The 27,153-nt window shown below is 45.4% G+C and overlaps 1 protein-coding gene across 2 annotated transcripts in view; it reads right to left on the bottom strand.

The window, feature by feature from the left end:
- Positions 1-310: 310 nt before the first annotated feature.
- Positions 311-27,153, bottom strand: part of LOC142303619 (pendrin-like) — a 241,044-nt gene continuing 214,201 nt past the window's right edge. The window contains exons 18-21 of one of the 2 annotated variants that reach the window (XM_075345147.1): positions 12,767-12,821; positions 8,763-8,905; positions 6,528-6,618; positions 311-1,643 (exon numbers count right to left, since the gene is read on the bottom strand). In XM_075345147.1, coding sequence (XP_075201262.1) covers positions 1,639-1,643; positions 6,528-6,618; positions 8,763-8,905; positions 12,767-12,821 — 294 coding nt within the window. In that variant the 3' untranslated portion in view covers positions 311-1,638. Of the gene's footprint in view, positions 1,647-6,527; positions 6,619-8,762; positions 8,906-12,766; positions 12,822-27,153 lie in introns of both variants that reach the window. The other variant, XM_075345146.1, reaches the window with a different exon arrangement.

Below are 27,153 nucleotides of genomic sequence, written 5' to 3' on the forward strand. Positions count from 1 at the left end.
TTCCTGATCAAAGAATGTAAGCTTTTCGTTCAGATGAACCTGTGCTGCACTTTAGCTGCATGATATAAGTAGTGATGATGGTACCATTTAACTACAGGAAATTTATCACAAACATGAGTCAGGTACAGTTGAAACCAGAGGTTTCCATCCTCTCTATAAGGACACATCTGCATGTTTTTCTCACTATCTGACATGAAATCAGAATAAATCTTTCCTGTTTTAGGTCAACTAGGAACCAAAATTATTTATATTTGCCAAATGCCAGAATAATGAGAGAATGTTTTAAGGCATTTTTATTACTTTCTGCAAAATAAAACGTTTACATACACTAAGAGTATTATGCCTTTAAACAATAGGGGACAGCCCATATGATGATGTCATGTCTTTAGAAGCTTCTGATTGGTTTATTGGCAACACCTGAGTTAGAAACACACCTGTGGAAGTATTTTAATGCACACCTGAAACACACTGATTCTTTGTTTAGTTAAAAGAAATCAGCCAAAAGCTCAGGAAGCGAATTGTAGACTTGCACAAGTCTGATTCATTCTTGGATGCAATTTCCAGATACCTGAATTTGCCTCATTCATCTGTACAAACAATTATATGCAAGTACAAAAAGAAGGGAATAGCCAGCCATCATGTGGCTCAGGAAGGAGAGGGGTTCTGTGTACCAGAGATGAATGTGCTATGGTCATACATGCGCATATCAACCCAAGAACAAAAGCAAAAGACCTTGTAAAGATGCTGGTGGAAACTGGTAAGATTGTGTCATTATCCACAGTGAAATGAGTACTGTATCAACATGGCCTGAAAGGCTACTCTGCCAGGAAGAAGCCATTAGTCCAAAAGAAACATAAAATAGCCAGATTAGTGTTTGCAAATGTGCACTTTATATATTATGTTCATTAGCACTTTATACAACATTAAATCACTATAATCACTTGCAAAGCTCTAACCAAAATAGCACTTAGATCCAGTTTTGAAAGTAAAACATAGTTTGGATTGTCTATCAGCTATAATCTGCTAACTACCCTATTCTTATAATGGTGCAGTTGAAGAAGCCGCAGATGACGTTATTAGTAAGTGAATATCACTGCCCATCCACCTTTTACCCACTGCTATCTGAGCAATACAAGATTATCATCTTCCGTCACTCCCTTTCTTCCTATCTCCTGAATGGTTATTAGCTGTTATTAAACTGTTGCTTTCTCCTAAGTTATTACAATGTAACGTCTTTCGCAGTACAGTCTTTGTTACCATACCACTTATATCTTACCTGTATTGTTCTTAGAAGTTTTATTTCTTTGTGTAATAAAACAAATTAAAATAAAATGAAGTAATGGTGTTTGGGCTCAAAGATTGCTAAATGGGATGCAAAAACACGAATAGAAATACTATGGGATTTTACAGTACATTCATCTGCAGTGTATCTCATTTCATATTTGAGTACAACAGTCATTCTTGAAGAGTCTTTGTTGTTGGTTGTTAATGCTGTAATGTTCCAGGGAGGTTAGCAGTCCCATCATCACTAATTCCAAACTATTGAATTCAGTTTCCATTGATCCCGAGTGGTTATGAAGGTCCCTGATTGTTCATTGTGTTCTGTATCGGTTGGAAGATTTGCTGTCTTCAGTATCATCAAACTTCTGGGGGTAAGAGGCATAAAAACATGCAGTAAGTTTCTGTATAAATATATATAATTTAGTTTTAAAGTCTCTATGTGTGAGAAACTATAGATCTAAACAAATTTCCCATTACGTAAAGAGGTATTCCCATCTGAAAAATATTGTCCCAATATGTAGTAGGCGTAATAATATTACAGTAGCCAATATCTCCAATTACAAATGTAGCATGGGTGTACCCAGGATCAAAACTAGGGGGGCAAGCCATGGTGGTTCAGGTTGTAAAATATTAGAACGGAAAAGGTGAATGAAACGAAAATTTTGAGAATTAAATGTAATTATGGCTCGATTCATGACTCCGCGCCCATACACACACACACACACACACACACACACACACACACACTACAATGCACCCACATTACCCACACACACATTACCCACACACACAATGCACGCTCCATTACCCCTCACTCCCCCACACACACAATAAAATATACCCCCCATCACCCACTACGCACACACACACATACAATGCACCCCCGATTACCCCCTCCCCACGCACACAATACAATGCACCCCCCCATCACACCCTACACACAATACAATGCACCCCCATTACCCCCTCCCCAGACATATTACAATGCACACCCCCTACACACACACTACAATGCATCCCCCATCACCCCCTACACACACAATACAATGCACCCTCCATTACCCCTCCCCAGAAATAATACAATGCACCCCCCATGACCACCTACACACACAAATTACACTACCCCATCACTACACACTCCTACCTCCCCCCTCCCTCGGAATACAGTACTCCCCCTCTGCCTGTCACAAAGCTGTGTTCCTTCACAAATGTTCCCAGTAATGTGTCCTCAGCCCCTCCCCACTCATCCCCATTAATTAAACCTGTCTCTTCGGCTCCACCATGGAGCGCTTACCGCTTCCTGATGCATCAGCAAAGGGCTGATCTCATCATGTTGCTGCACATCGGGGTCGGGGCCCAGTCCCGGCACACTGTTCAAATGTATTTACGTCTGAAAGACGCAAATACATTTGAATAGGAACGGAAGGAGGAAGCTGCGGTCACCGGAACCACCACCGCCGCACTCCTCAGCTGTGTGTGCATGCCGGGCACACTGTCACATAGCAGGGCCGGCACAGCGCTGCCTCCTGCTCCTTCTGCAGCTAGTGTGCCCGGCATTCACACAGTGCTGAGGAGCGCGGCGGTGACTGCAGATACAGCAGCCCAGTACAAGCACTGGCCAGGTACAAGCACCGGCCCATTACACCATGCCCCTGCTTCTAGGGGGGGCGGCTGCCTTCCCCTGCCCCTCACTGGGTACGCCCATGAAATGTAGTATAGTTCTTTTGATGTAGCCATGTCTGTCACTTCATGTGCAGGGCTTGGCAGTTTAGGTATTCATTGTTACGACCACAAGCAACTATCTTTCACTATATGAGTGGTCATAAGTAGTGATTGGGTGACCCAGACGGTAAAAGTCCGAGCCCCGACCTCAGGACCCGAGTTCTCAGGGAACTGCAGGTAACTATCTGGATCGGTTAATAAAAAAAAAAAAAAAGGAAAATAATAAAGCAAGTGCTTTATGCTTACCAGTCTCCATGCGGCTGTAAGGCTATGTGCCCACGGGAAAATGTACCTGCGGAAAACCCGCAAAATTTATCTGGATTTTCCAGATAACTCCGCAGGTTTAAGCAAGTACAGACACTCCCCATATTACCCTATGGGATTTGGGGAGTGCTGTATCAATGCGGTATGTGCGGTTGCGGAATATGCTGTGGATTTCCCAGTGTATGTGAATTATTCATATGGAAATATCTGCGGAATTCCCGCTCCTCCACTATGGAGAAACAGGGCGGGACTTCCGCAGGTATTTCCGCACTTGTCCCGCAGGTTTATCGCAACAAAATTGCTCGGAACCCGCAGCAATGGATCGCTGTGGGTTCTGGGGAGCAGCTGCGGGAAACCTGCGGAAAAATCCACGGGTACATTGTCCCGTGGGCACATAGCCTAACACTGCTTCCCAGCCACTCATACTACTTCTGGGCTGATCAATATCCTTTATATATATATATATATATATATTATATATGTATGTGTATATATATATATATATATATACATTGCTTCCCCCACCTGTAGTCCTGGCGTCTGAATGGTTGCAGTCAGACAGAACCCCCAGCCTATATGACAGAAACAGGGTGTCTGACTGCTTTTAATCAAAGGCGCTGTCTGCATGTTTATGTTGGTGGAAAAATAAATAAATTAGTGTAGAGCCCCCCCATATTATGATACCCAGCCCAGATAAAGCCCCCAGCTGTGCGCGTTTTCGTGGCTGTGTATCAAGATAAGAGCAACTTCGTGACTTTTTTTTTTTAATAAATTAAAAAACCTGCATGCTGTCCCCCCTAATTTTGATACCCAGGCATGATAAAGGCAACAGCTGGGGGCTGGTAGTATTCTCAGGCTGGGGAGGACCATGGTTATTGTACCCCCCCACCCCAGCCTACAAATAGCAGCCTGCAGCTGCCCAGGGTTGTCACATCCATTAGATGTGACAATCCCAGAACTTTACTAGGCTCATCCCGATTGCCCTGGTGCGGTGGCAATCTCGGTAATAAGGGGTTAGATCATAACTCACACCTTACACCCTAAATTAGTAATGGGAGACATCTATGAGACCCCCCCCCCCACCATTACTAGTCTGTAAGTGAAAAGAAAGAAATACGAACACCGAAAAAATACTTTTGAGATATAATACAAATACACCATCTTTCACCAATTTATTAACCCCAAAAACACCCCTGCATGTCCAACGTAATCTGCATGAGGTCTCATGAAGAGTGCAGCTCTGCTACATACACACTAAAGGCACAGAGCGTGAGCACAGAACATGACCACACCCTGTGGGCTTCAGGCAGAGACTGAGCCGCAGCGATGAGCAGTGACATCACTCAGGATATTTGCAGTCACAGCTGGAGGTTCTCACAGTGCTCCATCCGTGACCGCAGGTAACCTGACGTAGTAAAGGGTGGGGAGGGCACCACCTATCAGAGTTAGTTATACCCTGAATGGGTCAATGGGTTCACCTCAGCACACTTAGTACAACATTTCTGAGAAAGAAGGGCAGAAGTGTGCAATCAAGAGGGATACACCAATTTATATAAAAAGGCAATCTTTATTGGTAACCTGACCTCACAGATCTGCAGGTTTTTTGCCAAGTGATTCCGATTTGGTGCTATACTTTATACACCATATTCCTGCACCAAATCTGCATCTTCTGGCAAAATAAAACAAAAAAAGCATCAAAACACAATGCAGTTTTGATGCGATAGTGATGCCATTTTTTTTTGCCAGGAGATGCAGATTTCGTGCAGGAATATAATATATAAATTTCAGCACCAATTTTTGCATCTCTTGGCAATGCACAAAAACAGATTTGACGCCATTTCGGTGTGGTTTTCTGCCTGGAAGTGCAATTTGTTGTCTTTTATTTAAAAAAACCAAACAAACAAATTGGACCCGCCAATCCTGAGTATTATTATTATTATTATTATTTATTTTTTATAGCGCCATTTATTCCATGGCAGTTTACAGTGAAAGAGGGTATACATACAACAATCATTAACAGTACATAACAGACTGGTATAGGAGGAGAGAGGACCCTGCCCGTGAGGGGTCACAGTCTATAGGGAATGGGTGATGGTAGTTGGTGTGATGGGTGATGGTGATGAGTATCTGCAGGACCCTCCAGCTCTAATCATAACCATGGATATCTAAGCTGCAATGCCCTGCATATAAGGTAAGAGACATAGCTATATCAAAACTACTACTATTACTACATTTCTAATTGGAGGTTTTTGCTAATATTATTATTATTACACCTACTACATATTGAGGTCTAAGGGATTTATGTAATAATAGAAGGTGTTTTATGAAATCTGGTGACATGCACCTTAAATGGGTTTTCTGGGCATAAAATATTGACAATCTGGTATTAAGATAATTTAAAGGGAACCAACCATCAGGATTTTCATATATAAAGTAAAGCCAGTGCTAGGGTGCTGAATGTAAGCATAGCTTTTGTTCTAGATTGGAGGTCTTATTTCATAAATATGTGCAAGTAAAGTTCCAGCAATGCACTCCTATTTTGATTGATAGCAGCTACAGAATATTTATTGGATGGGTCAGGTTTTGCTATCTATTCCCGCCTCTGTCTGCTGCTGCCTGGCCTCTGTAGATGCTATACTGTATGGGCTCCTTGCAGGTATGAATCATTTCTGTAAGGTGATAGGGGTATGTTTGAAATGCAGCCCCTACAATCTAGCATCTACAGAGGCCAGGCAGACAGAACAAAAGCTATGCCAGGATTCGGCCTCCTAGTGCCAGTATAGCACTGGCTTTACTTTATATATGAAAAGCCCGATGGTTGGTTCCCTTTATCAATGCGGGATAGGTGGAGGTTTCACATCAAGCACTTCCATTGATCAGATATTATTAGCCCCAGAGCCTGATGTAAACACTGAATGGACCTGATCAGCACAGCTCTGTTTAATGTGTAGCGGCCACAAATCTGGTGTTATTTTCCTTTTTTTTTTTTTCTTTTTTACAGCATTTACTGATCAGGTGATTATTATATATTCTGATGGGTGAGACTTTTTTGGGTGTATTGACATCAAACCTCTATAATGTTTTGTTTTTGCTCCATAGTTCTTGGCACACTCCATGACAAATATATCCATCAAGGAGCATGAAGTTAACACTTGATCAGTGGGGGTGCTAGTGACTAGACAAACCCTTTAATTATGACTAATCCTAAATTAGAGGTCCTTGTACATCTATCTGTCAAAAACTACGCAGAAACATCTCACCTCTTCCTGCTGATTTTGCAGATACTGAAGGTTTCTGTTCTTTTATTTTTTTCAGTTCCACTACTTGGCTGGATTCTTGCACTTGTGATGTCTTAAAAAGAAGTTTAAAAATTATCTTTGTAAATCTGGTAGAAGATCCTCTACATAAAACTATTACAGGAAAGGTTTACATTGCATTTTGGCTACGCGTCAGTGGCGCAGTCATAGCTATCAACTGAATTCCTGAAAAACAGTATTTGGGTGGAAACCCAGCCGGCACTGTTCACTTTAATGAGGCAGATAGAATCACTTTGTGCCCTGACTGACCTCAACTTTTGCAGTGCCTGCCTTTTTGAGGCAGGCACAAACGTGTGGTCAAGTGCTGAGCACAATGTGACTCTACCTGCCTCATTAACATGAATGTCTGTCTGTGCTTTAGAAGGAGCCACTGAAATGTTGGCCAAACACAATGTGAACTCAGCCTTGAGCCTCATTCAGACATCCATGCGTCACATACGTGTAAAACGTAATGCAAAACACATGGACACAAGTCCATTTTTTCTTACTGCATGGATGACAGGGCCAATACAAGTATATGGGATTCTGATAACATGTATAGGGCATGGATATCATCACTGCATTCCGTATGCTGTACAAGTTTAACATTGAAAAGTATAGAAGATTGGTAATTTATATATTTCTTGATCCATCCGTGAAGTATACTGATAACAACTGATGGCAAAAACGAACACACAGACACAGACCATGCCACACGGGACCGCCCACTGATGGCACACGGGACCGCCCACTGATGGCACACGGGACCGCCCACTGATGGCACACGGGACCGCCCACTGATGGCACACGGGACCGCCCACTGATGGCACATGGGACCGCCCACTTATGGCACACGGGACCGCCCACTGATGACTAGAGATGAACAAACCTGAGGTTCGGTTTTCAAACCGAACACTAAATTTAAAAATCAAGGTTCGGGTTTGGATGCTTTACGTGTGAACAAAACTCGAGAGAGCAAAGCTGTGATCAGGTACACTTGGTGCTCAGCTCAGTGGAGGCTCTTGCAGTGTTTGAACGGCTCGCACTGGGGGTAACAACAGCGTGATCACATGTAGTGTGCACCAAAAAAAAAAAAAAGTTTGAAAAAGCCCGCCCACTGTCCCCTGGATGTGATCTGCGTATGGCTGCCTGTATGTGGGCGGAGAATCAGACTGCCAATCAGTGACTTGATCTGGGGTTCTAGGCTTGTTTGCTGCTGACGAATTGAGCCTCGATGGAACCGCTTATCTCTACTGATGACACACTGGTGACCCACGAACCGTACACTGGTGCAAAACAATGACCAAGGTACCATTTTTTTATGTATGAATGAGGCTTAACACAATTGCAAAATGCCAAGCTGTTTGCTTTTTTTTTATGCAAAGTGCATAATAAAGTAATTTGTAGAACTACAAAGAGCAATCTAATATATAAAGCTGAGTGTATGCATGTGTGTATGTCCACTAAAGGAATTTGCACCATCGCATGTACAATCATGAAATTTTGTACAGACGCCCCATGTGACCCAGGGAACGTCATAGACTATGTTTTGATGGGAAAATTTAACCCCGCTCTTTACAGTTACTCTCCAAAATCCTGCCTCTATTAAACTGAATGGAGGCAGAAGCTACTGGCTATTAATAGCAACTGTCAGTGGTTGCTATAGGAACAAAATCAACTGTTAGTATAAGAAGCCTATGTGTGAGGTAATAAGATGTAAGTGGTGAGACGGACAGAGAGAGACAGACAGAGACAGACGTGGAAAGAGACAGACGTGGAAAGAGACAGACGGGCAAAGAGACAGCCCTGGAAAGAGACAGACGGAGAAAGAGACAGCTGGGGAAAGAGAGAGACAGACAGACACAGAGATGGCGACAGACAGAGACACAGACAGACAGCGACACACAGACAGCGACTGGGAGAGGGAGACAGTTACTATCCCGAGCAACGCCGGGTACTACAGCTAGTATATATATATATATTATGTAATGTAGTGAATCATTTTTTATTTATATTCCAAAATTAGTTTATCACTGTTACACAGTTCAGCTATAGATCTTGTGCCGTGCTAGAAATGCATGCAGTCTCAGATTTATTCTTATTACTTTTTATAATTGTTCTTTTTTAACAATAACATAAATTTGACATTTGAATAAAAAGTTTCCCATATTCATAAACCGTAATGTTAAGTCGACTTACCATATCCAATACACTACTATTGCTGCAGCTCTTTTTCTGCTTCTGTATATGCAAAACAGCATCATGGATAGTCAGGAAACAGAGGTCCGTCTTGATTGCATCATTAAAAAAACCACATCTTTCCAACTGACTGAAAACATTATCTGTTATAGAGGGAAAACCACAATTGTTATAGATCACTTGTAACTGAAAGCAGATACCAGAACTAATTGAATAATAGCCACTGGTATTGTACCACAAGTAAGTGTCAGAATTAACAAAGTAGCAAGGACGGGGTACAATAATAATTAAAATATAACTTTTAATAATTCATTTAAAAAGAAGCAGGTAAAGCCTCACTTCACAGAAGTTATCTTAAAACCAAAACCGCATCACAGTCCCCTTTAGCATGTATAGGGGTACCATCAAGGCCAGGACTGCGCCTGTACAGATAACGAAACTGGTATGCTGACCTGTTTTAAGCATATACCAGGACAGCTCACCAGTAGGGCTTGGACAGCCACAGTATCAATGATGGTCCAACAACCCTGTATTTAGAGGTAGAAGAGGATGGAACAGTCTCACCACATCAGACGGCGGTCCATCCACTACCAATAGAGATCCTCATATCCTCCTGGGTGTCCCAGTAGTCCTATTAATGGACTTAACACATGGTCCCCTTATAGGGATTGAAGTCCCGATGTCCTTGTTCTCCCAAACAGGACAAGGACATCGGGACCTCAATCCCTATAAGGGGACCATGTGTTAAGTCCATTAATAGGACTACTGGGACGCCCAGGAGGATATGAGGATCTCTATTGGTAGCGGATGGACCGCCGTCTGATGTGGTGAGACTGTTCCATCCTCTTCTACCTCTAAATACAGGGTTGTTGGACCATCATTGATACTGTGGCTGTCCAAGCCCTACTGGTGAGCTGTCCTGGTATATGCTTAAAACAGGTCAGCATACCAGTTTCGTTATCTGTACAGGCGCAGTCCTGGCCTTGATGGTACCCCTATACATGCTAAAGGGGACTGTGATGCGGTTTTGGTTTTAAGATAACTTCTGTGAAGTGAGGCTTTACCTGCTTCTTTTTAAATGAATTATTAAAAGTTATATTTTAATTATTATTGTACCCCGTCCTTGCTGCTTTGTTAGGCTATGTGCCCACGCTGCGGAAAATGCGCGGATTTTGCCGCAGATTTCTCGCGGAAAAGCCGCGGATTTTCCGAAAATCTGCAGCAGCGGCACTTCCAAGCCATTTCAATGGCATTTTGGAAATGCTGTGTCCATGCTGCAGATTTTTCCGCGGCGGATTTGCCGCGGATTTTGATCCAGAAAAATCTGCAGCATGTCAATTATTGTTGCGGATTTTGATCCGGATTTTGGCTATAGAATTGGGGGAAAAAAAAAAAATCCGCATCAAAATCCGCGGCAATTCCGCGGTAAATCCGCGGCAAAGAAAAGGTGCGGATTTGCCGCGAAAGTCGCGGATTTTCATGCAGAAAAATCCGCAGCAACATTCTACCGTGGACACATAGCCTTAGATATCAGAACTACCATAACACTTTTTTCTGTGACCACTTGTGCCTAGATCGGCAGGAGTTATGAGCCTGTCACCTTGAGAAATGCTATTTACCTGCAGTTATAGAGTTAATATGAAGGTAAATAGCCTTTACTCAGTGGTTAGCTGACTTGGTGGAAGGGAGAAAATGAGGTTTTATTCGCCCTACTGCCCATGGCCTCCAGTCACAGAGGCAATTTAGAGGGCAAGTACAGTCATGGCTCACTGTACAGTGAATGTGCTGTAAACACTCCCCATCAGTGTGCGTATGCAGAGCAGGCTGTCAATCAAAGTTCTTGGGAGTGATTACAGCCGCCCTCTGTAGAGAGTGATGACTGTAACTGCCCCATTCCTCGCCCCTATGACTGGAAATTAGCGGCTGCAGGTAAAATGAAACCTCATTTTCGCCTTGACACCACTCCTTCAGTAAGGCAGCTAACCAGAGTTTAAATGCTACTTACCTGCAGATTAACCCTATATCTGCAGGTAAATAGTGTTTCTCTTCACACTGGCCATACACATTCAATGACTGTCAGCTATTCCCCCAGCCTCACTATACACATGCGCTCTTAGTGCATGTGTTCTGAATAGGAAAAAGGGTGTAAGTGTGACGCCCCTGACTATATCAGGGTGTCATAGGGAACTGCATCCTCTCCTTTCATGGTGCAGTGCCCACCCCCATGGTTCCAGGAACACAGATACAGGTGTCATACCATCTGCACTACAAATCCCAACATGCACCTCACACCATGACTGTCAGGCAGACTAGTGGGAGGAACCAAGTCAGCAGACAGTGTAGAGAGAGCTCCCGAAGTGTGAGGAGCTGGAGGGAATTGGAGCTCCCTGAAGTGACTTGCGTTGGGTTGCAAGCAGTGACCCAGGGCCAGAGGAGACGGTAGCCAGCCTCAGCTAGCGACAACGACTGGCTGATGCCGAGCACGACAGGGTGCCAGGACCCTAGATTGGGGAAAAGCTCTATGCGACCCAATAATTGACCTGCGGTGGAAGGGGGCCTTCAGGGACCTTCCCCATGAGCCCAGAGGTTGGGGGCGACAGCACACTGAGGGGGCGGGGTCTCCCATACAGACAGCCCGCTAAGGTCTTGCGTGCCAGCTCCCAAGGGCAAGGCCTTCGCCTAAATAACAGAAGAATTGTTCCTGATAGTTCCAGACTATAGGGACTCCAGACAGAACTGTGCACGGAAGCAGGCACTGGATCACTAATGACACCTGGGGCACGGGACCTGGACGTGTTCCCTAACAGCTGCAGTGACTCACAGAGACTTGTTTCAGCAGCGTGTGTGCCTCTTTTATTCTGCAGTATTGTAGATCCAACAGTGAGTAAAACCCTGCCCCTGTACCCAGCCTGCCATCCCATCCACTCCACCCGAGCATCGGGGCCTCCCTACCTGCGGAGGGCCTGCCATCCAGCTGCTCCACACCATCTGTCCCGGTTCTCCATCCAGCAGCAGTGGTACTCCCCTTTACCGCAACCCGCAGGTGGCGTCACGAACTCTCCTTGTAAATATCCCCCCTTTACATTGAAGTGGCCGCTGAACCCTAGGTCCGGGGACCGTCGAGCCACAGCAAAACCCCTGGATCCGAGCAGTCCGACTGCTACAGGGACGACACATAAGCCGCAGCCAGATAGAATTCCCTTGAGAACAATGGATGGGCATATTGAAATTCAATATTCCTGAACCTTTTCCATAACATTGGATTTGTCGATCTTGAAAAGATCATTCAAGTACCTGTGCTGAAAATACCCGTAGCAGGTTGTACAACTATAAGGCGGGCTTCACATCAGCGGTATTCTACCGCATGTGACCTTATCTTGCTGCGCTTCCATTTAACTGTATTGAACTGTACCACATTTGCGACGGATCCGGCATTGCGGCAGAATACTGCTGATGTGCGCTCTGCCTATGGCTCTGTTCACATTTACCTTCTTTTTGAAACAGAAATATGGAAAAAATAAAGAGAATTAGTATCCTGTATATTTGTGTCAAACAGAAGCAAATGGTCCCTATGATTTATATGGGGTCTATCTGCTTATTGTTTATTGCATGTTTTTAAAACTGGGAATTAAGTCTTAGGGACAGAACTTTTACTTCCGTTCTAAAAACGAACAACATAAAACAACAATATCGATCTTCAGATATCAGTATGTCCCCGCTCCACCTTGGGGTGACACAGGTGCTGTGTGTGACGGAGGCGACTGGCGCGTTTCAGTAGCTGGCCTCTCTCCTCTGTGTATGAATGGCCTGTAGGATGGACTGTCTTATCTATTGAAATGAGCCAATCAGCAATAAAGTGGTGATGGAAGGTTTATACAGAGCTCATAATAAGGCACATTATGAAACTAGTTTCCTATGCATTTAATTTTGTGATACACATCATTTATCATTCATTCTGACATGGACACAATGACCCAAGCTGAATAGCAGCAGAAATAACTTACCATCATACTCTGCTATATATACATCTACTTCAATCCTCTGAAATTCTTTAAATATCTGAAAAAGAAATATATTTAATGTTTATAAATATATTGAAAAACAAAATTTCCAATATATTGTTTATACTAGGACTAATCAATGCCATAACAAGAATTTTGCCACCTAATCTGAGAGCAGCATAATGTAAGGGCAGAGATCCTGACTCCAGTGATGTCACTTACTGAACTGCTTAATGTAGTTTTGATAAAATTACTGGTTAATCAACAGTAGATCATTATAAAAGGACTACTTGGTAGTCCAGCATATTTATGAGCTATGTATAACTGCTAGATCTGCAGCAGAGAAAACACTGATTTAATCAAAATGACAGCAAACAGCTCAGTAAGTGACACATCACTGGAATCAGGGTCTCTGTCTCTACATTATGCTGCTCTCAGATGGGGGAGCAACACCTGCTGACATATTCCCTTTAGTAAGTATTTTTGGTTTCAATTAGAGTTTATACAGCTGTTCAAAAGTATTTTGTGATGTACTAGTAGTCTGAATTCATACATCCGTATATGGACCACAATACCAGAAACTGCTGCGGTTCTCCTGACCCAAACTAACAGCCTGACAGGCAGGAGATCAGTTCAGGAAACATGTGGCCAGTCTGGGCATTGCAGCCCACATGCACATGTCTGAATTCAGCCTAAGGTCATCCTTCAAATGTGCGCTTAAATAACATACATGTGGCATGTTCTGTTTTGACCATCCATGTGCATGTGCGTCGCCTGTGTGACATATCGGAATAAAATGAATTCAAGATATTACTGATTTTTATGTGTTAAAAGATGTAGATAGGTAAATACAGTGGGGAAAATAAGTATTTGATACACTGTTGATTTTGCAGGTTTTCCCACCTACTAAGAATGAAGAGGACTGTAATTTTTATTGTAGGTACACGTCAACTGTGACAGACAGAATAAAAAAAATCCAGAAAATCACATTGGATGATTTTTAAATAATTAATTTACATTTTATTGCATGAAATAAGTATTTGATACAATAGAAAAACAACTTAATATTTGGTACAGAAATCTTTGTTTACATTTACAGAGGTCAGATATTTCCTGTAGTTCTTGACCAAGTTTGCACACACTGCAGCAGGGATTTCGGCCTACTCCTTCAGGCCTCTGACACAGATCCGTGAAAAACACGCACGTGTTACATTCTGTTTTTCGGGTCCGTTTTCCGTTTTTAAGTCCGTTATTATGGTACGTGTGGCATCCGTGTGAATTGCGTATGCTAGCCGTGTGTGCGTGTTGAATGTCCGTGTGTGCGTGAGATACGTAAGTGACATGTCCGTGTGTTTTCCGTGTGAAATGATCCGTGTGTGTGATGTAAAATGTCGTTGATGCATACCCGCAGACAGAGTCGCGCGCTGAGAATGAACTTGGGTGTACTTCACCCGACTTCATTGTCATACCGCAGCTCTGTCTGTGTCGCGTACTGATTAGCGGTCACCCATGAAGGACTCACCGGTGACCGTTAATCCCCTGAGTCACTGAAGTGAGCAGCGCGATTAGCGCTGCTGTCACTCAGGTTACCCGTGGCTAACTGGATCCTCCACCCGTGACCGCAACTCACCTGTGACTTCATCGCTGTCACTCGGGCGACTTGCTGTCACAGTTGGATGATCCAGCGGTGGCTGCGAGTTACCTCAGTGACATCATCGCTGATCGTGCTTCTCACCTCAGTTGCTGCGTGGAGCTGACAGGAGCGGCGGTGTTCTTCTGCAGCTCTTGTCACCTTCATGTTGCAGAGCTGGAAGCGACGCGGGACCTCCGTGGATTACGCCGGACATGGATGGCTTTTTCGGGCTTAATAAAGTGGTGAATGAGGGTATTTGTTAGTGTTTATTATTCCAAATAAAGGATTTCTTCAGGTGTATGTGTTTATTTACTGTAACTTACAGATTAATCATGGAAGGTATCTCGGGGAGACGCCTGACATGATTAATCTTGGACTTAGTGGCAGCTATGGGCTGCCATTAACTCATTACCCCGATTGCGAACGCACCAGGGCAAATCGGGAAGAGCCGGGTAGAGTCCCAGAACTGTCGCATCTAATGGATGCGGCTTTTCTGGGCGGCTGCTGGCTGATATTGTTAGGCTGGGGGGCTCCCCATAATGTGGGGCTCCCCATCCTGAGAATACCAGCATTCAGCCATGTGACTTTACCCTGGCTGGTATCAAAATGAGGGGAACCGCACGTCGTTTTTTTTAAATTAATTATTTATTTTTACTGCTCGATATTGACACGCCCAACGGCGGCTGTGATTGGTTGCAGGGAGACAGCTGTCACTCAGCGTGGGGGCGTGTCTCCCTGCAACCAATCATAGGCGCCGGTGCACGGGGAAAGCAGGGAATACGAGATTGATTAATGAGCAGCCGGCTTTTTCAAAATAGTAAAAGCCGCCGGAGTTTTTTTAACAGCTGTGCAGCGCCGCGCCGGTGATCGGGGAACGGTGAGTATGAGAGAGGGGGGAGACTGACCGACATGGACAGAGAGAGAGGGACAGACAAGACAGAGAGACCGACCGACGGACTGAGGGAGACTGACCGACATACACAGAAAAAGAAAGAATGACAGACATCGCTAGAAAAAAGCACAAAACGTACACGGAGCATACGGAGATGCATCCGTGTCACGTATGTGTGCTCACGGACCCATAGATTTCCATTGGGTCCGTGTGTGCGTGTTCCGTGCAGAAAACGGACATGCTTCCCTTCAAAACGGATACACATACATATCACGGACACATGGACCGTATGGAATAACGCACGTGTGACCTCAAACATAGCATAACATTGGTGCACGTTTGTCCGTGTCTCCGGTATATACGGAAACGGACCAAACACGCACGTGTTTCACGGATGTGTGTTTGAGGCCTCATACAGATCTTCTCCAGATCTTTTAGGTTTTGGGGCTGTCGCTGAGCACCATTTAGTTTCAGCTCCTTCCAAAGATTTTCTATTTGGTTCAGGATCGGAGACTGGCTAGGTCACTCCAGGACCATGAAATGCTTCTTAGGGTATGTGCGCACGTTGCGTTCTGGCGTAACAAATAAAACACGGCGTTTTGTCACCGCATGTGCATTTCAAAACGCATCCAAAACGCTGCGTGAATGGATGCAGTCCCACTCGGCTTTGCTACATCCCCATAGAGCATGGCTGGCTGCGAGACAGAGCCCGCGCGATCAGAATGAACTCGGATGAACTTCACCTGACTTCATTATCATCGCGCGGCTAAGTCTGTGTGCCGTGGCCTGATTTGCGGTCACCGGTGAAGGACTCACCGGTGACCGCAAATCCCCTGAGTGACTGAAGTGAGCCACTTGATCAGCGGTGCCGTCACTCAGGTTACCCGCGGCCAGCTGGAGCCCTCCGCCCGATCACCGCAAATCACCTAAGTGAGGGCACCGCTGATCGCAGAGCTCACTTCAGTCACTTAGGCGACTTGCTGTCACAGTTGGAGGACTCCAGCTATGACCGACCGCAGGTTTCTACCCCCATGCTTCATCGTTGAGATGGTGTTCTTGGGGTGGTACTCATACTTTTTCCTCCAAACACGATGAGTGAGGTTGATACCAAAAAGTACTATTTTGGTCTCATCTGACCACATGACCTTCTCCCTTGATTCCCCTGGATCATCCATATGGTCATTGGTGAATTTCAAACAGGCCTTATCAATGTGCTGATGTAACCAGGAGGACCTTGCGTGTCCTGCAGGATTTTAATCCATGATGGCATAGTGTGTTAATAACTGTAATCTTTGATAGTGTGGTCCCACCTCTCTTGAGGTCATTGACCAGGCCCTTCTGTGTAGTTCTGGGCTGATTCCTGACCTTTCTTAGAATCATGCTTACCCCACAAGGCAAGATCTTGCATGGAGCTCAAGACCGAGTAAGATTGACAGTCATCTTGTGTTTCTTCCTTTATTAACTGATAGAGCCAACATTTGTTGACTTCTCACCAAGCTGCTTGCCTATTGTTTTGTTGCTCATCCCAGCCTTGCGCAGGTCTACAATTTTGTCCCTGGTGTCCATAGACAGCTCTTTGGTTTTGGCTATGGTGGAGAGGTTGGGGTGTGATTGATTTAGTGTGTGGACAGGTGTCTTTTATACAGATAAGTTCAAACGGTTGCAATTAATACAGGTAATGAGTGCAGAGTAGGGGGATTTCTTAAAGAAAAAAATAACAGGTCTGTGAGAGCCACAATTATTGCTGGTTGGTAGGTGATCAAATACTTATTTCATGCAATAAAATGCAAATTAAAGGGAACCTGTCAGGTGCAATATGTCCCCAGAACCACAAGCAGTTCTGGGTGCATATTGCTAATCCCTGCCTAGCAGTCCCTGTATCTAGTATTTCTAAAGATCTTTTATCATATGCTAGTGAGGCCAGCGACTAGTCGCAAGGGCGTTAGATCCCCCGACTAGTCCGCCCTCTTAGCACGTTAGTAAGCTCACAGTGCACATGACCGGAGGTGCCCGACATTCAGATCACCGGTCACAGCGAACACAGTTATGCGCTTCACCGCTGGTGATGCTGCATTGAATAGCATGTTAGCACACCCCTGTGGATGTACGAACATGCTAAGAGGGCGGACTAGTCGGGGGATTTAACAACCCTGCAACTAGTCGCTGGCCTCATTAGCATATGATAAAAGATCTTTAGAAATACTGTTTCTAAAGATCTCTTTATCTATGCTAGTGTATACAGGGACGGATAGGCAGAGATTAGCAATATGCACCCACAACTGCTCGTGGCTCTGAATGCATAATACACCTGACAGGTTCTCTTTAATTATTTAAAAATCATACAATCTGATTTTCTGGATTTTTTGTGGATTTCTGTCTGTCACAGTGGAAGTGTAATTACAATAACATTTACAGACCTCTCCATTCTTTGTAGGAGAGAAAACTTGCAATATCGGCAGTATATCAGATAGTCATTTTGCCCACTGTAGATAGATAGATATCCATCAGACATATAACTTCACAACCATATGAGACGTTACTAAATTGCACCCCTTAGTGCCTGGCATGTGGAGCTTATTGTCCAGCTTTATAGTATTCAAATACAGTTGAAACCAGAAGTTTACGTACACTATCTAAACAGACGCATCTGACATGAAAGCAGAATAAACCTTTCCTGTTTTAGGTAAATTAGGCACCAAAATTATTTATATTTGCTAAATGCCAGAATAATGAGAGAGGGAGAGAGATTGCTTTAAGGCATTTTTATTACTTTCTGCAAAGTCAAACGTTTCCATGCATTTCATTAGTATTTGGTACCAATGCCCTTACACTGTATGACCTGGGTCAAATGTTTTGGATATCCTTCCACAAGCATCTCACAATAGTTGGTAGTAATTTGGGCCCATTCCTCTTGACAGAACTGGTGTAACTGAACCATGCATGCACAGCTCTGCTACATACCCATAGACATGCATGGCTCTGCTACATGCCCATAGACATACATAACTCTGCTACATGCCCATAGACATACATAGCTCTGCTACATGCCCATAGACATACATAGCTCTGCTACATGCCCATACACATACATAGCTCTGCTACATTCCCATAGACATACATAGCTCTGCTACATGCCCATAGACATAGCTCTGCTACATGCCCATAGACATACATAGCTCTGCTACATGCCCATAGACATACATAGCTCTTCTACATGCCCATAGACATACATAGCTCTGCTACATGCCCATAGACATGCATAACTCTGCTACATGCCCATAGACATGCATAGCTTTGCTACATGCCCATAGACATACATAGCTCTGCTACATGCCCATAGACATACATAGCTCTGCTACATGCCATAGACATACATAGCTCTGCTACATGCCCATAGACATACATAGCTCTGCTACATGCCCATAGACATACAAGGCTCTGGACATATTCACCAGGATGATAGGCATATATACCAGGACGGGGGACATTACTACATAATGAAGGGGGAGGGGAGGCAGTTCATAAGTCTTGATAGAAGTTAGAACGCTACAAGGGCCCATATATGTGAAAAACGTGTGAGTGGTGGGGGCAGGTCCAAATATCACTTTGGGGCCCATTATACTCTAGTTACACCACTGCAAAAACACAGGGCCGCCACTAGGAATTTCAGGGCCCCATACTGGCAAAATTTCTGGGCCCCCTTGAGACTCTGCACAGGCTGCACCCCAGCTCTGACTCCACCCCTCAAACCTTCCACATTCTCGACGCCATGCTTGGAAAAACTTGTGTGTGCGCATATATATAAATATTATATATATATATATATAAATATTATATATATATATATATATATATATATATATATATATATATATATATATATATATATATATATACTGTATATACAATAAAGCTGTATGTATGTATGTGTGTATGTTCGCTAAAGGAATCAGCACCGTCACATTTTCACTCACAAAAATTTGCACAGACGCCTCGTGACTCAGGGAACGTCAGACTATGTTTTGAGGAGAAAATTTAACCCCACGCTTTAGTTTTTCACCAAAAATCCTCCATTAAAGTCAACAGAGCTGGGAGCTACAGGTCATTAATAGGAACTGGGATTGCTTGCTATAGGAACAAAGAACATTCTTAGTATAAGAAGCTTATGTGTGAGATGATATCGGTGGGAAGACGGAGAAAAAGACAGAGACACACAGACAGGGAGAGAGAGACACACAGACAGGGAGAGAGAGACACACAGACAGGGAGAGAGAGAGACACAGACAGGGAGAGGGAAAGAGGCAGACAGGGAGAGGGAAAGAGGCAGACAGGGAGAGGGAAAGAGGCAGACAGGGAGAGGGAAAGAGGCAGACAGGGAGCGGGAAAGAGGCAGACAGGGAGCGGAAAAGAGGCAGACAGGGAGCGGGAAAGAGGCAGACAGGGAGAGGGAAAGAGGTAGACAGGGAAAGAGGCAAACACACAGAGACAGACACACAAAGACAGACAGACAGAGACAGACAGAGAGGGAGACAAAGTGAGGCTGGGAGAGAGGGACAGTGGGAGAGAGAGACAGAGAGACAGCTACCATCCCAGGCAACTCTGGATATTACAGCTAGTGTGTATATTATTATATATATAATATATATGTACACACACATATATATATATACATACAAACACACACGGCCAAAAGTGTTAGCACCCTTGAAGTTCTCCAGAAAAAGTATTTCTCTCAAAAAATTACATTACAGACATCACTAGGTGGGGCGCACAGAAATCACTAGGTGGGGCGCACAGACATCACAAAGTGGGGCGCACAGACATCACTAGGTGGGGCGCACAGACATCACTAGGTGGGGCGCACAGACATCACTAGGTGGGGCGCACAGACATCACTAGGTGGGGCACACAGACATCACTAGGTAGGGCACACAGACATCACTAGGGGGGTACACAGACATCACTAGGTGGGACACACAGACATCACTAGGGGGGCGCACAGACATCACTAGGGGGGGTATGCAGACATCACTAGGGGGGCGCACAGACATCACTAGGGGGGTATACAGACATCACTAGGGGGTTACACAGACATCTCTAGGGAGGCACATACATCCCTAGGTGGGCACGAACATCCCTAGAGGGACACAGACATCACTAGGAGGCACGGAAATCACTAGGGGGCATGGACATCACTGGGTGGAACGGTCAGCAATTGCAAAGTACAGACATCACTAGGGGGGCAAACAGCACTGGGGGTTTTACACAGCATTGGAGGGAACACAACACTGGTGGTGATAAACAGCACTGGAGGGGGCTGCACAGAGCACTGGGTGGACGTCACACAGCACGGGGGGGCTGCACACAGCATTGGGGGGACTGCACATAGTGCTAGGGGGCTGTACACAGCACTGGGGTGTATGCACACAGCACTGGGGGGCCTGCACACAGCACTGGGGGGCCTGCACACAGTTCTAGGGGGCTGCACACAGCACTGGGGGGGCTGCACACAGCATTCGGGAGTTGCACACAGCACTAAGGGGCTGCACACAGCATTTGGGGAGCTGCAAACAGCACTGGGGGGCCTGCACACAGTGCTAGGGGGCTGCACACAGCACTGGGGGGGCTGACCTGACTGGAGAGCAGGAACACAACACAGGGGGGACTCCAGGCACACAGCTAAACCCGCTCACACAGTCAGTCCCGAGCACATTGTATATAAGCACCAGAACACTGCGGCCCCTGGGAATCTGCCCAGGGGGCGCAGAACAAGTCATTGCAGGCCTGCGGTTCCAACCCCCCAGCTAAAGCAAGGCAGGGGCGCCCCCGCCCCAGGCGGTGTTCAGCTCACCGAGTGCCTACCTTTCCCCGCTGGATGCCGTGTCCTCGCCACATCCGCGTTGCCCGCAACACTGTGATGAGGCACAGAGTGATGACCTCATCACATTGGGCTGCGGGATGATGTGCCACCTCCCTGCTCCGCTCCACGTGCCTTGTTTCCAGCCACATGGCTAATTTGCATGCGATGCCCTGGAAGGGCTTCGCCTGCAATTTAGCAGTGTGTGTGTGCAGTGGCTGAAACGGCCGGGCCCCTTTGCTTCGGCTGTGACTGGATCCCGGTGAAGAGGGGAGGCCTTGCCTGCCTGGGGCTTCACAAAGCTAAGTAATTACCCCGGGCCTGTCCGGGCCCCCTGTCTTCACCGGGCCCCCTATCTTCACCGGGCCCCCTACACCAGTCACAGTAGTAATGCCCTGATGGCGGCCCTGCAAAAACATATCATACATTCCCAGCGCGAACACAAGGTGGTACAAGCGACAGAGTCTCACCTTCCTGCTGTGCCTTTGGGGCTTTCAGGACCAACTATCTCTGCCAGCAGCACCATGCTTTTGGTGGGCTCCCACTGAGATGATAATGTATTAGATGTGACCTGCAGTCCCATGTAACTCAACAGATAATAAAGTAATACTTTTGTGAGTACAGATAGTAGTGATTGCTCCTTTGGATCACACTGCTGCTGGTTCTGCATGTGCTGCTGTTTTGGGCTGGTGGGAGGAGTAAAGGGGGCTTATTATATTATATATAGCGATGCCGTTGCGTGTGACACCTATGAGCGATATTGCATCGTTGCAAAAATGTGCAAAATCACTCATCGGTGACATGGTGGTCCATTCTCAAAAAACGTTACTGCAGCAGTAACGAGGTTGTTCCTCGTTCCTGCGGCAGCACACATCACTATGTGTGACACCGCAGGAACGAGAAACCTCTCCTTACCTGCCTCCCGGCCGCGATGCGGAAGGAAGGTGGGCAGGATGTTACGTCCCGCTCATCTCCGCCCCTCCGCTTCTATTGGGCGGCGGTTCAGTGACGCAGCTGTGATGTTGCTGTGACGCTGAACGAACCGCCCCCTTTGAAAGGAGGCGGTTCGCCAGTCACAGCGACGTCGCCGGGCAGGTAAGTAGTGTGACGGGTCTGGGCGATGTTGTGCGGCACGGGCAGCGATTTGCCCGTGTCGCACAACAGATGGGGGCGGGTACCCACGCTAGCGATATCGGTACCGATATCGCAGCGTGTAAAGCGGCCTTTAGGCTACATGCGCACACTGCTTTTTTTGCTGCGTTTTTGGCTGCAGTTTATTTGTCAGAACTTTCTGACATTTGACTTCCCAGCAAAGTCTATGAGAAGTCTGGTTTGCTATGCGCACATTGCAGTTTATTTGTCAGCGTTTTATTTGTCAAAAGTTTGTGACAAAAAAAACACAGCATGTTCATTCTTCCTGCGTTTTTGTCAACATTTGTCACAAAAATGCAGGTTGTGAAAAACGCACCGAAAACGCAGCAAAAAAGCACCTACAATTACATGCATTTTTTGTGACATTTCCAGGCTCTCTCTGACAAGGCGCAGTTTTGGCTGCAGTGAACACAAAAAGATGCAGCGTGCGCATGTAGCCTTAGGCAGAATCAGTGAGAGATGAGAGCAGACTGTATATCTATTGCTGATAATACCACAGATTATCAGCATTTTTGCAGTTTTGCACTAGGTCAAATGTAAATCACAAGTTGATCACATATCATGTGAACATCCTCACCTTGCACCTCAAATATCATAGATCTGAAACTTTGTAATGCTGCAATTGGCAATTTTCCGTGCGGGCAATTTTCAGGGAACCGGCTCTGCCACATGCCCATAGATATACATAGCTCTGCTACATGCTCATAGACGCACACGGCACTGCTACATGCACATATAGCAATCCCTGAATTTGTTTGTTTTGGACAGTGAACAAGGGAAGATGGTTCCTTTAAGGGTACTTTCACGCTTGCGTTTTTTTCCTTCCGTCACAATCCGCCCTTTTGGAAAACAGTGTAATCCGTTAACGGATTCCGCTGTTTCCCATAGACTTGTATGGATGACGGATTGTGCCAAAAGGACCTGCGTTGCTTCCACTGGGCGACGCTCCGTTGCTTCCGCCCAGCGGGAGGAACGCAGCATGTAACGTTTTTTTGAGCAGCGGAATCCTCAGGATTTCACTGCGCATGCTGTTGTGAATGTTAGTTATGTTTTGGCTGCTGGGAGGCTCCCTCTGGTGGCCAGGAATGGTTTGGACTTGGACCAGGTGTGTTGTGCAGTGGGTGTTTCCTTTGCTAACTCTCTGCTTATTTAAGTCCTGGTCTGATTGCAGGCTGTTGCCGGATGTCAGTTGTTCTTTGTATCTCCAGCCTGCTTAATCCTGCTTTACACCACATCTACTCCAGATAAGTGCTTGCTCTTTATTTATTGTCTGGTTCTTTTGATTATCTGGGTTTGTCATTTGTTGTGGTTGGTTTCAGTTTATTTCCTTCCAGGGATTTTCCCCCTCAGTGGATTGTTGAAGAACTCCCTGCAGTTCTGTGTGGAGTATAGCTCCTTTGGGTCCATGTGTTTGTGGCTTGTTGAATTTGTTATAATTCTTGTTTTCTGTTCATTGGTATGACAAGGGCACCTGGTATAGGACGGAGTTCAGATCGAGCGATCTGAGGGCCTTTTTGTACTATCAGGAAGTTGGTATTTTGCAGGGTTTTTCTCTGGCCACCATCAGTCCCTTTCCTGTCCTTTCCTATTTTAGTCAGCGGGGGCCTCACCTTTTGCTAATCCTGTCATCTACCTGTGTATTGTGTTTTTCCTATATCACCGCAGTCTTTGAATGTGGGGGGGCTTGCTATTCTTGTCTATTTTCTGGGGCAGAGAGTTATTCATCTTTCCTACCTTTAGGATAGTTAGTTCTCCGGCTGGGTTCGTGGTGCACAGGATGTTAGTTCACCCCTCTGCTACTTCTAGTTGTGATGGTTAGTAAGGGGATGGCGGCCAGATTAGTTGCCAATGCTCTTGTCACCTTTTGCCAATGATTTGTGGTGGTCTTCCATGGTTCCGGATCATAAAAGTACATCCGGCCAACAAATTTAAAGGGTACTCTTAAGAAGGAGAAAAAAAAAAGCTGCTGAGAATTTTTTTTTTTTTTTTTGGTATTTTTCCTCTTCTTTTTTGGGTTCTGTGGAAGATTCTTCTTCTAGCATGGATGAATTGGGTGAGCGTGTTGCTCATCTTGATGCTAAGGTTCGTCATATAGAGTCTTATCTTGCACAGACTCCCCTTGCAGAGCCTAAGATTCCTGTTCCTGAATTTTTTTCGGGAGATAGGGCGAGATTTTTGAGCTTCAAAAATAATTGTAAATTATTTTTTGACCTGCGCCCTAAGTCCTCAGGGAATCCCGTACAGCAGGTTAAGATTGTTATCTCCTTGCTGCGTGGTGACCCTCAGGACTGGGCCTTCTCTTTAGCGTCTGATGATCCGATTCTCAATGATGTGGACTCCTTTTTTCAGGCCTTGGGATTATTATATGACGAACCCAATATTGTGGACCAAGCAGAAAAGGTCTTGTTGTCCTTAACTCAGGGTTTGGATTCTGCAGAAACGTTTTGTCAGAAATTTCGTAAGTGGGCGGTCCTTACCAAATGGAATGATGATGCGCTTGCGGCTCTTTTTCGCAAGGGTATTGCTGATGCTGTGGAGGATGTAATGGTAGGATTTCCCGTCCCTTCTGGTCTTGATGCCTCTATGACCTTGGCCATTCAGATTGATAGGCATTTACGTGAGCGCAGGAAGATACCTGCTGGTTTTGTGCCTGTGGAACAGCCTTTGGAGCCTATGGAGTGTGATAGGGTCCTTTCTAATGCTAGTCGGCAGGGGTTCAGACGGAAGAATAGACTGTGCTTCTATTGTGGAGACGCTTCTCATAACATCTCTGTCTGCCCTAAATGTGAAAGGAGTGGCTACTTCTGTTACTGTGGGTTCTTTGCAACCAAAGTTTCTTTTGTCTGTCACATTGATTTGCTCATTGTCTTCTTTTTCTGCATTTGCCTTTGTGGACTCAGGGGCAGCGCTCAATTTGATGGATTTTGGGTTTGCTAGGGATTGTGGTTTCCCCATGGTTCCTTTGCAGACTCCTATTCCTTTAAGGGGCATTGATGCTACCCCTTTGGCAGAACATAAACCCCAATTTTGGACCCAGGTGCCTATGAGAGTTGCACCAGCGCATCAGGAAACTTGGACATTTTTAGTATTGCATAATCTACAGGATACCTTGGTACTGGGATTTCCGTGGTTACAGACCCATAATCCGGTTCTTGACTGGAGATCCTTGTCGGTAGCTAGTTGGGGTTCTCAAGGTGTGCATCAGGACCTTTCCGTGTCATCCACGTCTGCTCAGGCAGTTGATGTTCCGGCCTTCTTGTATGATTTCCGTGATGTATTTAATGACCAGGAATCTGATTCTCTGCCCCCACACCGGGACTGTGACTGTGCCATTGAGTTGGTGCCCGGTTGTAAATTTCCCAAGGGGCGGATTTTCAACTTGTCTGTGCCCGAACATGATGCCATGCGGTCATACATCAGGGAATAATTGGAGAAGGGGCACATTCGGCCCTCATCTTCTCCTTTGGGTGCCGCCTTCTTTTTTGTTGCTAAGAAAGATGGTTCATTGAGGCCTTGTATTGATTACCGTCTTCTTAATAAAATTACGGTTCAATATCAGTACCCTTTGCCTCTGATGTCTGATCTGTTCTCTAGAGTGAAGAGTGCCAAATGGTTTACGAAACTGGATCTCAAGGGTGCGTATAATTTCATTCGTATTAAGGAGGGTGATGAATGGAAGACGGCTTTTAATACTCCTGAGGGGCATTTTGAGTACCTAGTAATGCCTTTTGGGCTCACTAAACTAATGCACCCTCCGTCTTCCAGGCCTTCATGAATGATATTTTTCGGGACCTTATTGGTAAATTTTTGATTGTGTATTTGGATGACATCTTGATTTTTTCTGATGATTGGGACTCTCATGTTGGGCAAGTATGGGATGTTTTTCAGATACTTAAGGATAATGCACTGTACGGTAAGGGGTCAAAGTGCCTCTTTGGGGTGCAAAGGATTTCCTTTTTGGGCTTCATCCTGTCTCCCTCCGCTATCGAAATGGACCCGGTTAAGGTTCAGGCTATTTACGACTGGGTGCAACCGACTTCTCTAAAATCCCTGCAGCGGTTTTTGGGGTTTGCTAATTTTTACCGTAAATTTATAGCCAATGTTTCTGCCATTGTCAAACCTCTGACGGATTTGACAAAGAAGGGAGCTGATGCGGAGCATTGGACCCCTGAGGCTATGTGGCCTTCCAGGAGCTTAAAAGGTGATTCACTTCTGCCCCAGTTCTGCAGCAACCTGATGTGTCTCACCCATTTCAAGTTGAGATCGATGCCTCAGAGATCGGAGCAGGTGCTGTTCTGTCTCAACGAGACGCTACTTCGTAAACTTAAGCCCTGTGCCTTTTTCTCTCGGAAGTTTGCTCCTTCTGAACGGAATTATGATGTGGGGAACCGGGAATTATTGGCTATGAAGTGGGCATTTGAAGAGTGGAGGCATTGGTTGGAGGGGGCTAGGCATCAAGTTGTGGTGCTTACGGACCACAAGAATCTCATCTATCTGGAATCGACCAAGAGGTTGAATCCTCGGCAGGCCAGGTGGGCTTTGTTTTTTACCCGGTTTAATTTTGTGGTCTCTTTTTTGCCGGGCACCAAGAATGTTAAGGCCGATGCCCTTTCCAGGAGTTTCTGCGCTGACTCTTTGGAGGTTGTCGAACCGTCTACTATCCTGAATGATGGTGTAGTTTTCTCGGCTATTTCGCCTGATCTGCGGTTGGCACTGGCGGAATTTCAGGGGGATAAACCTGAGAGATGTCCTACAGGGCAACTGTTTGTCCCAGACCAATGGAGAGACCGAGTTGTCTCTGAGGTTCATTGCTCTGTTTTGGCGGGTCATCCTGGCATTATTGGTACTCGGGATCT

This window comes from Anomaloglossus baeobatrachus, chromosome 4 (genome assembly GCF_048569485.1).
Source record: "Anomaloglossus baeobatrachus isolate aAnoBae1 chromosome 4, aAnoBae1.hap1, whole genome shotgun sequence".
In the NCBI taxonomy this organism is placed as follows: domain Eukaryota; kingdom Metazoa; phylum Chordata; class Amphibia; order Anura; family Aromobatidae; genus Anomaloglossus; species Anomaloglossus baeobatrachus.